Source organism: Antechinus flavipes, chromosome 6, assembly GCF_016432865.1.
Source record: "Antechinus flavipes isolate AdamAnt ecotype Samford, QLD, Australia chromosome 6, AdamAnt_v2, whole genome shotgun sequence".
Classification (NCBI taxonomy): domain Eukaryota; kingdom Metazoa; phylum Chordata; class Mammalia; order Dasyuromorphia; family Dasyuridae; genus Antechinus; species Antechinus flavipes.
Window position 1 is genome coordinate 107,468,888 of NC_067403.1, and position 17,160 is coordinate 107,486,047.

The 17,160-nt window shown below is 31.3% G+C and overlaps 1 protein-coding gene across 3 annotated transcripts in view; it reads right to left on the bottom strand.

Annotated features, from left to right (window-relative positions):
- Positions 1-425: 425 nt before the first annotated feature.
- The window catches only part of FBXO8 (F-box protein 8), a 54,305-nt gene continuing 37,570 nt past the window's right edge, over positions 426-17,160 (bottom strand). For all 3 annotated transcript variants that reach the window (XM_051965933.1, XM_051965931.1, XM_051965932.1), the window contains 3 exons: positions 12,864-12,982; positions 7,475-7,671; positions 426-5,412 (listed from right to left, as the gene is read on the bottom strand). In XM_051965933.1, coding sequence (XP_051821893.1) covers positions 5,225-5,412; positions 7,475-7,671; positions 12,864-12,982 — 504 coding nt within the window. In that variant the 3' untranslated portion in view covers positions 426-5,224. The remainder of the gene's footprint in view (positions 5,413-7,474; positions 7,672-12,863; positions 12,983-17,160) is intronic.

The window sequence follows — 17,160 nt, forward strand, 5'->3', positions numbered from 1 at the left end:
TTCAGTACCTTGACTGCTTATACACAATATGGGAAGGCCATTACCCACATTTTTGGAAGCCTCGATACCAGAGTTTAGTTGGAGATTTCCCAGGATACATTGTATATGAAAATAACAAGGCAAGAGTGATATTAATCTCTTAGGTTCTCCTTTCTTACAAACTTTGTGTGACCCTAGAGTTTGACAATAGAGAAGTATGGGTCTGGATCACTGGAAATATCTGTGTACATGTTTCCTTCAAGTTGAATATAAAGTCCTTTTAAAGGGGCTATTTTCATTTTTATTTTTTATAAAACATAAATACAATAAGTAGTTATAAAAAAGATCACTGAACTGAATGTGTATAGATCATTCTTGCATATAGTAGGGCTGGAAAGCCTTTTTTTTTTTTTTTTTTTTTTCCCCTATTGAAGATCACACACAAATAAGAAGCATAAACCCAGGTTTTATTTCTTTCAAACCTGAGTTGTAAACCATTCTCAACTACTAAGCTGAGACAGAGATAAATAGTGGTAATAAAAACACTTTGGTTTGACATTATAGCCAGTAAAGAGAAAATTACTTGGGGTATTTAATAGCACAACAGACGAGAAAGGAGAAATATAGAAGTTGATAAAGCAGAAAAGGAAGGAAGGAAGAAGGAAAAAGTATGTAGGCAGAGGGGAAAAGATATAGAGAAGGAAGAAAAACCTAGAAGTCAGAGGAAAAAGGCAGAGAGGAAGATATGGATAGAGACAAATAATGTCCTCAGTTGTACAGCTGGGATGTGGACACTAGGGTTATTGTCACCAAAAGCTGTTCGTGGAACGTATTATTAAGGATTCTTTTCATTTGGGTTATTAGCTTGATTTTTAAAAAAGTTTTACATTGCTTTTGTAATAAAGCTTATTTTCTTATGGAATTTTCAATTTTACAGGTAAGCAGAAATGGCATATTTTAGAAATTTATTTAAAACCTTAGATACCTATCATTACCACTTCCATTTGATATTCAAGTTGTCTGACATTCATGTTCTATTCTTTGAAAATCAAGATTATTTCCTTTCACAATGATTTAATGTTACATTTAGAATAATATGACCAATACTGTACCAACATTTGTTTCAGAGGATGAAGAGAAATTCTATGAAGAATATAAGTTTCTTCAAACCAAGTCAACATAAACTTGCTTTTCAAAGATTACATTATTAAGATGAATATGGGTAAGAACAATGAAAAACAGAAAATATAGGTTAGGACTGATAAATTAGAAGCTCAAATATTTTCCTCAGAAGAGTCAGGAGAGGCTAGAAATCACGAACACCAAACAACATTAAAGAAAATGAAAATGGTCATAAAAAACAGGAAATGATTGGCTACCATTGATGGGAATAATTTCACCATCAGCTCTTTATATGCAGATTAGAGTAAAAGGTTGAAATCAATTTCAAAACCAAAACTAGGAAAAATGATTAAGATATTGTAGGACTTATCAGTTTCAACCTGATCTAAACAAATTCTTTAAGACATTGATCTTTTGTTATCATTTATAAGAGAAGTTTAACTGCTTAAAAAAAAGAAAAGTGGGTACCATGTCACCACAAGAAAAGAAACTGCATCAGCCAGACCTTATATTTGCTTTAAAAAAACAAAAAAGACAAACTAATCAAGAGCAACACCAATTTAGAATATAAACTAAGAAAACCTTATAGAGTAGAGAGATACAGAAACTTGTTGTGAGATCCAGTTAAGCCTAGTTATTCCAAGAAGACTTATAGATGAAATTGCAAGAAGTTTATCCTGATCACAGACAGATACGAAGTCTTAACAACTCAGTACCTAACATTCTTTATGGGGGAAGAAAATGTCACTTAAAAGGGATAAAGTATAAAGAAGAATAGCCAGGACTTGAGCAAATATATAAAGAAAAAAATTAACGCTGAAGTAGAAAACAATTTTAAAAGCAATCAGTGATCAATTTTCAAGATATTTAAAGACGGGATGACCCTAAAGAACTAAAAGAAGATCAGAAATTATCATTATCAAAATGTTGATTGTAAGATGTAATTATAATACTAAACCAAGAGTTTACTTCCTTACTTTCATGATATCTTTATGAGAACAGTATAGAGTATTCTCAATGAAAATGTAAGAAAGGAATAGAAAGGTGCTGACAGATGACTTTTCACAGCAAATCACATCTTAAGTCATAAAAATAAAAGGTTCTTTGGAACAAATTTGGATAATTTTCATGACAGAAGATTCTGTTAATTTCTGGTTACAAAAGCACATCTGACATTAATATTGCAAAACTGAAACAATTGCTATATATATTCCAATCACAAAAGATTCCTTGATGTAATTAGAGAACCTTCTATTAAGGGAATGATACAATATAAGTTCAACAGGAGCAAGCCAAAGGAGATGTCTTTAAGATAGCCAAATGAGATTCTTTACAGATCGTCAGGTTGTATATGTGTTCCTGTTTGTAGAAGACATTGTGTTTGTAAGGATCATGTATATAGAGCTGGAAGGGACTCAGGAGGCCATCTAGTTTATCCTCTTCACATCAAAGATGAGGAAACTAAGAAGGTAATATGACCTGGTCTGATGTCAAAATTGAGATTCAAATTCATGTTCTTTGATTGCAGTTAGTGCCTTTCCACTAAATCAGCTTCAAGTTCTACAATAACATAGGTCCTCTTAAATGAACTGAAATCACTGAAAAGAGTCAAGTCTAGCAATTTACCTAAGTAAAACTGGGTAGATGAAAAATGAGTATTCCAGAAATTATGACATGCAGTTTTATAAGATAAACATTGTGTTATTACACAAGTACATATATCAAGATCCTGCAGAATACACCAATCTGGGTCTAAAACTGAATATATGCGTGTACTAAGTTTTTTTGGGGGAAACTGTGAATCATTTTCAATTATTTCAATTTGCTTTTATTACTACAAAATATTTCCCGATGCTACATAGCTACATAACATAGAATACCAGTCCCATGAATTAAAAAAAAAATGCAGCAACATAAACTACACGATGGGTATAAGTAGGATACAATATATTACTAACCATTACTTGTCTGAAAGAAATGGTATAAGAAGAAAGCATAAGGAAATACCTTACTAGACAAAGAAGTAACTTATGCAGCAAGAACTAGATGTAATGGACAGCCCTTGGTTGTCGTTGAAGAAGGTCTACAAAAACAGGTAAAAGGTAGAGAGATGGAAAAGGCATAGAATGGCTGTGATTTGAAATAATGGAGGGAATATGCACGTATAGGATCTGGAAATATGAGGCACTTATCAAATGTTGATTTATTGTTGGTGGCTATCTATTAAAGCACTGTCCTTGGAGTGTATATGTAGACCAGATCTGGACAACAATGGAGGTTCCCCACTTTGATCTAAATGGTTTTTTTCCCCTATTCTTCCATTCCTCCAAAATAAGAGAAAAAAAAACTTATCTACCAATTCATAAGTGTGATCTTACAAAACTGAATCATCTCTTTTATCTTTGTATGTAGATTTTTGGGAGAGGTAAGGATAGGAGAGGAAGAAACATTTAGATTAAAGTGATGAGCCTCAATAAATACAGACACACTCATAATTCTAATGGGTTTTTCTGAATCATCAATTATTAAGCTATGATCTATATAATTCCTGCTTTAACATACAATTTTTAAAAAACTGCTAATATATTTATGGCATAGATAACTTACTGTTAACCAAAACAATCTGATTAATTGGAATAGCTCACTTCCTAACCAGATTGAAATGACAATACTATATCCCTTTTGAAATCTTACTGGCAAGAACGTATTTCAGAGAAGATAGTACCCCTTGCTATTTTAAAGACAGTCAAGAAAGATTTACTATGCTACTTAATGAATATTTTATTCTATATTCAAGTACTGAGGAAAAGAAATTCTTGAAACATAGATGTAATCTATAGTGAATAAGAATGTTACAGTATCTTAAGATTTAATTTTTTTTCCATCACAGGATGTACCTGTATGGAACAAAAAATTTAAATGCTATTAAAATATAAATTCTAAGAAGACAAACATCATGTCTTATTCTAGGTAAAAAAATATTACTCGGTATCTTAGCTTAATTAGTGGTTAAGCTGAAATAACAAAATGATTATGGGGAAAACATATCTTTCTTACTCCAGATATTAACATATGCTTATATGTACATATACATATATTATGTAGTTATATGTATACACATGACACACACTATTTCTTGCATGAAAGTAATGGTTGATAATATGCTGCAACCCATTTATACCCATCGTGTATCTTTATGTTGCTGTATACATATGTATACATATATGTGTGTACATCAATGGGGGTATGGCACCAGACTAGTGATTTTATCATTATGTTTTAGAATTTCCAATATGGAAACTCCTACCATAGATGCTAATCACCAGTTAATCAACAATTTATAGTGTTAGGGAATTATATAGGTCAATAAGAAGTTGAATGACTTGCTTAAGGTGACAAAATATTACAGGCAGGACTCACTCCAGTTTTAGCACTCTAACTATTATGTCATGCTGTCTCCCTAAAATCATGGGTCTAATTACGTGTGTATACACATAAACACAGATGTATATACAGATAACATGCAACATAAAATTAAAAAGAAATTAGTTTTCTTCTTTCTAGTTTAAAAATGAAATAAATATTGTTATTAATGAATCACGCAGAAGTCAGATTTGGCTTTCAGGAAAACAACTGCAATCTCTGATCAGTAGTAAAGAAATTCAGAACTCAACTTTAGAGAGAAAAGGAAAAACTTTAGTTAAAATACTATACAATAAAATAATTATGATTATAAATCTCTTTAGTTAAATATGTACACATTATATGATATTTTATAAAAGAATGGAACTGGTTAAGATTTCTGAAGCAAATCAAATGCACAAATTTACCATATTTTTAGTGTAATGTCAGCTTAAATATTCTTAAATGGTTGTGTCCGACTCTGCTTTGTGCAAAACATGATAAAGAAAATTAAGAAAAATTTCTGTAAAAATCTTTCAGTTCCCATAGTAAATTACTAAAAAAAAAAAAAAAAAAAAAAAAAAGGTAGTATACATACACTTGATTGTATGCAGAGGTTAGAATGACCAGCACTAGTGTAACCCCCATATCTACAAATTAATTTCTTGGTTAGCTTTAGTTATTTTCACCTTTCAAAACTAAAGTCCCAACAGTTGTGCTTTTATGCAGCCACATGGCCAATAAGGTAGATGTTGTCATAAAGATGCCCTACAAAATCTTCACTAATGTTCTGAGCAGCACGCCGGGTATTTCGAATAAATTCTCTTTTTGACATTTTGTTCTTCACATGAGGACTAGTAAGGTCGATGGAAAGCAGGATCAAAGAGTAGCACAGTACATAGACAGCATCTAAAGAAAAAGAAATGTCAGAAATTATTAACAACTTTTCAAGATGTGGTTTTGGTCAACAGTATGATTGGAACAAATTAAAAAGGTATTTCTTTTATTTGAAAACAACTTTAGAACTGCTTAAGATCTTTCAATACAAATAAATTCCAAATATAAAATTCTGGAATTACTTCAAATTTTTTAATATCTCTTTTCAAAAGATATATATTAAATCAGATTGGAATTTTAAAGGTTCAAGGTTCAAAGTATGATTATACTTATTAATGATATAAATCATACTTTGAATCTAATAATTCTTGCATCCCAAATATATTTCCATAATGCCCTTTCAAACATAAGTTAATTGATAAATGTTGCTATTAAGAAAAATTTGTGATGAGGATTTGTTGTGCATTAATATATTCTATTTAAGAGATTACTGATATAAACTTGTAACTCTATAAATACATTTGGAAGATTTCTTCACTTTTTCTGTTAAAGAAAATATGCTGTAATATTAAAAACATTTTAAATATATAATACTCAAGACAACTGGCTCCACATCATTAACAGTATGGCAACTATTGAAATTCAGTGTTTCCATATGCTTTAAAAATATATACATGTGTACAAACACCTATATTAAGTATTCTTTGCAAAGCACATTCAATAAACATCACAGCTAGGGACATACTGAGAAAATTTCACACAATCCTGATCTGTAACTCGCTATAGGCACCTATTCTTAAGAGAAACAATAAAATTATTAGGGGTAAGAGTAGAAGAAAAGGAATGACAAATTATACTGCAAATTTATAATTCAATGCCATAGATTAAAATGGAAATTTAATTTAAAAATCCAGATGTTTTTTATATGGTTCTACTCAATTGAATATCTGGAAATTCTTTTCCTCATTTAAAATCTAATTTTATAGTTTTCAATTAGATGTTTAATTTGTAAACATGCCTTAGAGTGGCAAAAATTCTTAATTTAGAATAGAAATAATTTCTGTGCCATCAAAATCATCAACAGCTTTGCAGAATCAATGCATTTGATTATTAGGTCTCATTGGCCAGTATAAATGAGATTTTGTTTATAAATATGTATAAATATATGTACTGCCCATATTCATATATATGGAAAGCAGTTTACAAAGCTTAAATTGTAATTCAAATGTTAACTATTATATTTTACTTGCTGAGAGATCAACTTAATTTTCTGACATAAGGACAATCTATCAAAGCCTACATCAGATTTACTGAATATAATATGCTATGTTATGCGTAAGCATACAAAAAAAAGCAATTTGTATTCTGGAATTATCTTTTAACTTTGGAAGAAATGGCAAATACATTACTTTAAAGTGGCTATTTCTATTATTATCAAAATTTTACTTTCATTAATTAAAGTGATTTCAATTATAGGTATGATATAATAATGAGTCTGGCACAGACTGAATTCTGAATGGAAATACACTTGCTATTCTATCTTCATGACTTTGAACACACTGTTTAGTGTTTCTAGGTCTCAACCTTTTCAAAAATATACTTTCACCAAATCCATTCCTTCAATTATGCCATACAGCTTACCTCTAAAATTGTTTCTATGTCCCCTACAAAGTGCTGCATATATCCTTTACCATACCCCACAAAGCCAAAGTCTATAATTTACTATCATTTCTTGTATCCCAATAACAGTTTTCACTCATCATAAGTTAATGAAATGGATTTAAACTATTAAATAGAAAAAAAAATACAGTGAACAAGATCTCCTTTGGCCTACAATCAGAAAATGTCCTTACTCTCCAGAGAAACATGACTTTCATTACACACACTGAAAGGCACTATCGCAGGTCCTTATCATTCATGCTTGGTCTATTACAAAACTCTCATGGTTGGTTTCCCTGGCAGTGAAAGCTTTATGTTGAGAAAGCTGTGACTGGAAAACCAATTATTTGTGTTCACTATCATAAAAGCTGAACTTTCTGACAAAATTTTTACCTTTTTTAGCATCTAATTAGTTGGGGCGTGAACCTTTGTGACATAACAAGGGAATGTAATAATTCATTATGGAAATTCTTACCAGGACTAAGGCCAAGCTCTCTCATCAAATCAGGATTACAAGCACAGAATCTGTGCGAGAATTTTGTTATGAGAGTTTCAAGATATTCTCCACGCTCTTCAGGGGCATGAATATGTCGAAAAAACTCTCTCAGTGCATTTGGCAAGAACTGATTTCTAAAATTGTGCAATGTCACAAGGTCATCCAAGACATCTCTCCTAGGAAAAAAACAAAAAGATAAAGTTTTAGTAAATTTCTAGTTTCCATTTCTTTACTATAGGAAAAAAAAAGTATTGATGAAAAAGGTACCTGTCCAACTTTTAGTAGAAAATATTTGGTTATTTGAAATCAAAACTATTAAACTTATCTCAAAAGCTAAAGGTGAAAGGTAAACAAAACAACCACCAAGCTTATAATATATGCTAAGCAATTTAAAGTTTTACAATGACAAATTTTGAAAAACAAACAAACATTTTAAGATATTATTTATATGAGCTTGCTGTAAAAGATTTAAAAAAAAAAACTATATGCACAAATAAAAGATGGTGAAGCTTACAATTTAAATACAAAAAGCTTGAACCTTCTAGATAAACTGTATACAACAGAAGATCTAATAATTATTTTTACACATTAGCATCATATTTCTTTAACTAATTGAATGTTTACTTATGACACTTATGCCAATCAATTTTTAGCAACCAAATACTTAAGATATTACTATGTAAAGATAAAACAGGATTACTAACCCAATCTTTGTAGGGCTTTTCTTATCAATAAATTGCATATATATGTAGATACACTAAACCCTTTAAAAAATTTATTGATATCCTGTTTCTAAAAATACATTATTTATTGATCTTTTGTTTACCACATTATCAAAATTTCTTTCAGTATTCCTCTATCCTAGAGAGTTAACGTATAACAAATAATATTTTTCAAAGGAAAAGAAAAAAGAAAAAGAGAAAAATCAGCAAAATCAAATAGTATGACAAATATATACAATTAACCTTCCACACTGCAGACCTTCCACCTCTGCAAAGGAGCAGGGAAGGGCTGCCTTGTCCAATGTCTTTTTTGGGGTCATGTTTGTTTTTTTAAATTTTGGTTTGTGGTTTTCCTTTCCATTTACGTCATTGTATATAGTTTTCTTGGCTTTGCTTATTTCATTCTTCATCAGTTTACCTAGATCTGTCCATGCTTCTTTAGTCATATTTTTCCTTACAGCACAGTAATGTTCCACTGCATTCATGTATCAAAGTTTGTATTGCTATTCCCTACTCAGTGGAGGTTAACTTTGTTTCAAATTGTTTATTACCAAAAAGTGATGCTATAAACATTTTGATATTTATGGGGGCTTTTGTCTTATCAATGACCTCCTTAGGACATATGCCTAGTAGCAGACACTCTGATGCTAGGTCAAAGGATAGACGATTTAATCACTTTATTTACATAATTTGAAACTGTTTTTCAAAATGGTTGCACTGATTTCACAGCTTCACCAGTGTTATTAGTTTATTTATTTTCCCACCAAGCCTCCAATATGGATCATTCCTATCATTTATTATCTTTGACAATTTGCTAGATGTAAGATGACCAACTTTGTCTTGATTTAGGATTTCTCTTATTAGTGATTTGGTACATTCTTTCATATGAATGTTAATAGTTTACAATTATTTTGAAAACTATTCCAATCTTCTGACAACTTATTTATTGAGTTTTTTTTTTTTTTAAATACATTGCAGGTATTATTTTCATTGTGCTGGCACACCTAGCAATGAGCAAATAATACTTCTTCTGTTATTTAAACTTTTTTTAAAGGAATACTTTGTGATTAAATCTACAAAGGCATATTGTGGGCCTTGGTAGACCAATCCTGAAATATTTTATGCATTTTGTAGTTATTTTGAATGAGACTTACTTTATATTATTGTCTCTTGGATTTTGTCATTATTATAGAGAAATGCTAATGATTTCTGTAGTTTTATTTTATAGACTGCAACTTTGCTAAAGCCATTTTCTTTCTTTTTCTTTTTTTTTCTTGCTGAGGCAATTGGGGTTAAGTGACTTGCTCACAAATCTAGAAAGTGTCACCTAGCTGCCCCAAAGCTATTTTCTTAAAGTCTTTGCTGACTCCTTAGGATTTTCTGTAGAGGGTCAAAAACTGTGAAAAGGTATACTTAAGATACTAACAGCAGGGTACTTATAGCTAAGCACCTACTCAGTGGGAAATAATGGTTCTCTAAACATATACTTAATGTGTTATGGTGATGTAATGGCTGCACATGCTCAGTTGCTGTAGTAATATAATCCTACTAGAGTATTTAAGGGCTAGGACGACTAGGAAAAGAGCCTCTCAGCTACAGACACAAAGGACTCTTAGCCATAGACACAGACATAAAGATCAGGGACTCAATCTTTGACCAGCCTTCTGGTGCCCCTCCTGCCTTCATCACTTCTCTATCTAAAGACCAAGGCCCACAGGTCCTGAGATCCTCCAGAAAGCTAGTCCGGACATTACATTTTTCTCAGTAACACATTAAGTTATCATCAAACAGGGATAGTTTTATCATCTCTTTGTCCAACTCTAATTTCTTTCTATTATTTTACTGCTATCACTATTATTTCTAGAATAGTACATTTTGTATATTCTTTGGGAATCTTTGTTTTATATGTTTACTAAGAAATCTAACATATTCTCATATCTAAAACTGAAAGCAAGCATCATATGTGTTATTTTATGAAATTAAAAAAAATCCCTTTTTTGAAATTATAAAATCCCTAAAATGAAATTAAAATGGTCCCCAATTTGTAGGGTTTTTAGCATAAATGAATATAATTACACTTTGTGAAAGTTTTTTCCTACTCTATTGAGACAATCATAGTATTTTGAATGTTTTGGATTTTGTTATGATTAATTACATTGATTATATTCTTAATGTTGAACTAACCTTATATCCTTGGCATAAATCCAACCTGCTTATAATGAATGATTTGTAGGGTATAGTGTACAGTATAGTGTTTTTCACAGGGTTTTCTTTAAATTTTTAAAAATCATTATTCAGTAATAATATTGATGTCTTAGCGTTATCATTTATTTTTTGTCTTAATATTTCCTAAATTTTTCCTTGTATCCTCCAGAGAGCTATCCCTTATAACATGGAATTTTAAAAAATTAGAAGGAAATATCTATTAATACATCAATCTCCCCATTATTTTAACATGCAGTATTCCATACCACAGGACTACCCAACTCTGAAAAGTAGGAAGTAGAGGTATCTCAAGAAGGAATTTCCAAACCCATGGAATTTATCTAATATTATATTTACATGGTATACTATTTCAATGGAGTATGTTTTAATAATGCCTTACACAAAGTATTTCATAATTCTATCTGCAAAAATATGTAACATGAATGAAAAGTATTGAGTATATTGATCAAAGAAGTATGCATTAAGCCTCTCATTATATCAGAACTGAATTTAATCTTAACCTCTTCCCCTATTATCCTAATGGTTCCACATCCATTAATAATCTGAGTAAAACTGTAAAATAACTGCTATAGACATTGGACCAAAACAACAGGCCACAATGGATCTCTTATATACCACGTATCAGATAGACATATGGAGTCTGATACTTGTATAAACATTTTGATGTCTGTATGCATTTATATTGTACTTTTATGTTTCTTAGTTTTTTTTATAAATTTTTATATAATTTTTCTAAAATGTTTTACTCTAAATATCAAATTTTATTTCTAAATGGGCAATACAGAAACTGAAAATTTCTTATTAGTTATATACTGCTATCAATGGAATACGAGTAAACTAATTAATAGGAAAACATAGAGCTAAGGTTTTTTCTTTCTTTATTTTTTTATTTTTGCTGAGGCAATTAGGGTTAAGTGACTTGCTCAGGGTCACACAGCTAGGAAGTGTTAAGTATCTAAAGCCAGATTTGAACTCAGATTCTCCTAACTTCAAGGCTGGTGCTGTGGCTGTTCCATCTAACTGCCCTAGGCTAAGGTTTTTTCATAAAAGCTTGGGTGTTATTTGCTAGCATAGGTGCTGATAGATGAGCTCACCTTCTACTTTACTGAGGCCTTCTGTTATTATCTGCTTTTTTCACATCATCTACACCTAAAACCCTCTCAAAATTTTTATTTACTCTCTCCATTTTTGGTTATCTACTTGATAAAATGATATTTTTCCTTGTGATATGAAATGATATTTGTCTCTTCCATTAATGCCCTTCATCCATTCTTCTTCTAATTCTGGGGAATGTACATTTGTACAAATGAAATGATTTTCTCCAAAGGCACCAATAATCTTTTTTCAGTTATTAGTCTTCTTGACCTCTACAGTATTTGATACTGTTGACCACCCACTTTCTCTTGACCCCCTCTTTTCTCTTGGATTTAATGATGACTATTTTCTACTTATCCTCCTTTTCTAAGACATTTTTCTTTCCTTTTCATTTTCTTGCTTCACTATTTTCTCTCTAGATGGTCTTCAGCCTTCATTTCTCTCTTATTTTATCTTCTGATGGCTTTGCCCACTCCTAAAGCCTCAATTATCAATTCTGGAAGGATTCCCAATTCCACCTACCCAACCTCCAAAACCAGTCCCAAATTGTTTTGCCTGCATAATTCTATTGGTACTTTTAATTCAACATGATCAAAATGTTTGGTTCTTGCTGCTAGTTTTGCCATTCCCCTAACCATACATGCAGGAAATTTTAGATTTATTTTTGACTCAATAGTTCTCACTGCACTTAAAGATGTAATCTGTAACAAAGTCCTCTACCTCCCTCAATAGCTCTTATTTTTTAGCCTGTTTTTAAACAACCTCTCTCTCTCTCTCTCTCTCTCTCTCTCTCTCTCTCTCTCTCTCTCTCTCTCTCTTTGTGTGTGTGTATATACATTTTTTACTATAGTGGTCTTATATTTGGCAAATTGAACATAATTCTCCCAAGATAATGTGTTAAGAATAGCATATTTCATTCTGTGCTAAGGTCCCCATCTTCTCTGGATTATTTTCCTTTTATAGTCTATTTTCTGGTCTCCTTGATTCTAGTTTTATCCCATTTCTCTTGCAGAGATGCCAAAAATAATCTTTCTAATAACTCTACGGTTCAAAAGTCTTCAATGGCTCCCTATTGTCTAAAAGATAAAATTCCTTATCTTGGTATATAGAAAACCTTCCATAGTCTGGTTCCAAAGTACTTTTCATTCTGTCTTAATTTCATTTTACTCCCTGGACATTGTGAATTCTTTACTCTAATTGAATTTTATTGTTAAGAATTATCTATATCTAAAGGAAAGCTTGGCTTCTGACTAATGTAAATAAGTTGTAAAGAAGCACTGTGGTTAAAAAAATTATTTAAATTTCCAACTAATTTTTATTTTTACCTTTCATCAAGATAGATTCTTAGCTTCTTCCAATTTAGTGTTCTTGTACAAAAGATGAACTTTGCTATTTCCTTTGGTGAATCATCCAGGATGCCCTTGGACATAAAGTAGTTCACTCCCTAAGGCAAAAACAGACATGGCTAGATGAATAAGACTGTCCTTTAAAATTTATATTTATAGACAATTACTGTTAATAGCAGACAAATAACTATAACGCTTTTAGATTTAATAGGCTTTATTTTGCTATTGTTTCAAACTATATTTAAACATGCAAAATACAAGCTAGAACTTATAGATTGTTACCATAGTTAGTGGTTGATATGTTACATGCAATGGAAGGTAGGAAATTCAAAGTTATGGACAGTATAGTAATTTTCCTGCATTTATTTAAATACAATGTCTGTATGGCAACAACTCCTCACCTATCTACATTAAGTATTTGAATACTGAAGGAAAAATGAAACGCATATAAAAAAACTAACATTATTCCATCCATTTGAAAATATTCTCAATAACAATCCTTTATGTTTTTTAACCCAAATAGAAAACATGGTACCTGAAGACCAGCTATAAGCACTAATAGTTTCTCAATTTTTTTTTTTTCTAACTATACTGAATTCTTGTTTGGAAATGGAAATGCTGGCTATTATTGCCTACAGATTTGAAGCAGTGCCAGATCAGATTATGTGCTGTTTTTGAATAATGTTAACTATTGTGAGCACCCAGCTAGAAATGTACTTATTAAGATATAACAATTTTATTGTTTTCATGGCGTTTATCTTTGAATTTCCTGATCTCCACATGCAAAACTTAAAAAAAAAAAAGCATTACCACAGTTTTTATGACAAGATTATTTTTAAAACAACAACAACAAATAAGCAATGAAATCAATATTCTTACATGTATATGGAAGTCACATTCAAATAAATATCTGGTTTAGATTTGAATGTGTAATCCTTCAAATAAAAAGCCAGTATATTTATTTCAACATGCAGATATCCAGCATACATGCATGCCCATTTAATACTTATGTCTGGATAACAGTATCCTGTATGTATTTAATTAATACAGAAAAATAATTCATCTTGCATGCATAATATACTGTTTCCACATAACACATTTCTTAAGAAACATTTATGTAGTATTTCAAGGTGCTGTACACATTTAACTATTAATATTTAGAAAGTTTTTCATAATAAATAAGATCCCTATCCCAAATATTTTCATACTGAATTTCAAAAAGTGATTTTGATAGTAATAAAAAATTATTAATATCTATAAATTAAAAAATTTTAAGATGGGATATTCTGGTATATACAATTATATACTTTTATGAGCATTCAGATTATAATATTCCATGGTTAAAAGCTTTATTTATAAATTCATAAAACCAACAAAATAGAAATGTTAAATCATTAGAGAAAATAGAGTACAGAAAGGGATGAGAAGCACCTGGTACAATATAGTTTAATTCCTGGGGGTTCTCAAAGATACTTCCATGTTAAGCCGTATTTCAGAATAAATGTTGGATTTAGGGATAGAATGTAAGCAAGCCTAGACATCAGATCAAATGACTGGCCTAGAATGAAATTAGTAGCAGTTATCTGAGGTATACAAAATCTTGAATCAGTTATGGGTTGTCTATTTCCATCCTCCCCTCCATTAACAAGAATAATAAGAGAGTTGACTGTATGCATAAATGGCTTCTCAATGGGCTTGGTTTATTTCAAAACTCTGAAGTTAAATTCCTGTTTTAGAAACTTCCTGAGCTCCAATTAGTCCAAATGACTAAACTTATTAGAAAAGTTTGATGGAATATGGAAAAAAAGTATTATTTAAATGAGATTGCTCATATGGAACTGTGAAAGTGGATGGTGCTAAATTTTTTTATTGAATTCTTAACATTTTGAAATTTTATTAAATGTTAAAATGAAAATACTAATGATCATTTAAAATTCTCTAATGTATGCATTTCAGCATTACTTAATGTTCCCTAATGGAAAGGATGAACAACAACAACAACAGCAAAAAAGCCCAGTGCTTCTAATTTACTTTCATATTGATAAGTGTCCAATAATGCACCGTGTGTAGTGTCAAATAAATCTGGCTTTGATTTGGTCTCTGGTTCACAGAATTCACAAAAGATAATTCTGAAAGCATGTTTCAACACTTCAACAACTGACATTCATTTGATTTAGAATAATTATTCAAGCATACTAGGTAGAGTTAAGTAATTTAAATAAAGGGTGGAGGGGGAGAGAATAAGCATTTATATACACCTGGTATATTCCAGGCATAGACACTACAAAATATTATCTCATTTACCCTGCAGAGTAGCTATTATTTTTATCCCCATTTTATAATTGAAGAAATTGAAGTAGAGGTAAAATTACTTGTCCAGAGTCACATATGGCTAATAAATATCTGAGGTTGCATTTCAATTGAAGTCTTGCTGAGTTTAGATTCGGCACCCCGTGTACTATACCATCTAACTGCCTCTAAATAAAACATGGTTCCTTTCCTCATAGGACTTACAATCAGTCTAGTTAGGAAAATAATAACACAAACAACCAGTTTGACCAGGGAAATTTCATTATTGACTGGGGAAACCAATGAAAGTTTCATAGTATTTGAGCTAAGATTTTATAAAATGTGAAGTTGTCAACAGCTGGAGGATTGGGGAAGCATTTCAAATACTGGAGCATGCCCCAAAATATGCAGGTAGAAGAAAGCATGTAGAACATAAAACAGATAAGGCATAATTTAATTTGATTAGAAAATATAGTACATGAAGAATAATATAAGAGAAAAAGGAAAGATACGTTATGTAATGGGCTGAGGCTTGAGTTGATGCCCTGAGGTCCCAAGCACATGAGGCTAAATAGTAATTGGACCATACTCTATTAATATATAAGCTTGGAGAAAGAATGGCCCCCGCCCACTCTTTGTGCAAATCCTGATGTGTTGTATAGAAAATGATGATTTTGGTGGGTGGAGGCAGGGGAGTGGAAAAGGAAGGGGAAGGAGAGACGGCTTGCATTAGGATTGCAATGGCTTTTTCAGCTCAGATCTCCCTCTGTTAGCTGGCTTCCTGTCGCAGCTGCCCATATTGCTATTGCAATCTTTCTTGCCCATATTGCTATCGTAATCCTTATTCACCTCTTACTTCAATAAAGATTGAAGATTTTTCCCTTAACCTGAATTCCTGACTCCGGCTAATTTTAAATACGCAGTCATTACAACGTCAATACTGTATTTCTGAAGGCCTTAGATGTCAAAATAACAAGTATAAATTTTCATAAGTGATATAGAATCACTTTTTTTTTTTGTGCAGAAGTGATATTCAGATTTGTACATTTAAAAAAGAGAAATATGGCAAATGTATAAAGAACAGAAGTGGTTTATAGATATGAAGGAAAAGGGAGTGAAGATTAGGAAACCACATTAATGGTTCAATTAAAAAGTGATAATGAATGTACTAGTTGGTATCAGTAGGAAAAAAGAGGTAAGGATGAATTTGAATGATATTATAGAAAGAATTGAGAAGATTTGGGACCTGTAAATTAGGAGAAGTAAAGGAGAGGGAAAAGACATGGATAATATCAATGTACCAAAGAAGTAGATATTGTGGTAATAGTGAAATAAACAGAATAGATTTTGAGAGAAAACATATTTTGATATGTCTGTATTTCTTTAAGATTTACAAAATGCTTCTTTATAAACACACTGTTCATTTAAGGTCTCTGACAACTCAAAATAGGGCAACTGGTTTGAGAAAAATTAAGCTATCTGGTGTAATATATAAAAAGAAATGTCCTATAGGCCCTAGGAGGTGCTGACCTAAATACATAGATCTGGGAATCATTTGCATAGTGATGAGGATTGAACCTGTGGAATGAAATGAGATGCCAATGGGGAAGAGAATAAAACGAGAACAGTAATAGTTATAGAACATTAAAGAAGCACTTGAAACAAGGTGACAGAAGTGGACAGGTTAGAAAAGAAGGAAGAAAATCTGAATATCTCAGGATTCAAGAGAGGGGAGTGTATCTAGATGGAGGGAATTATTAATGATGTCAAATAATGAAAAGAGATCAAGAATGTTAAAGGTCACATTGGAGGTGAAGCCAAGAAAGCAGGGTAAAGGCAGGGACTCCTCCAAGCACTATCCCACACTCTTCCAAATAGCTTTAAAGAATGACTCCAGACAAATTTTAGAGCATTAGAACCCATGAAAAAAAAAATTAGTGAAACAATTTTCCCGCAGAGGAGTACTTAAAAGTTCAGCAGGAAAGGT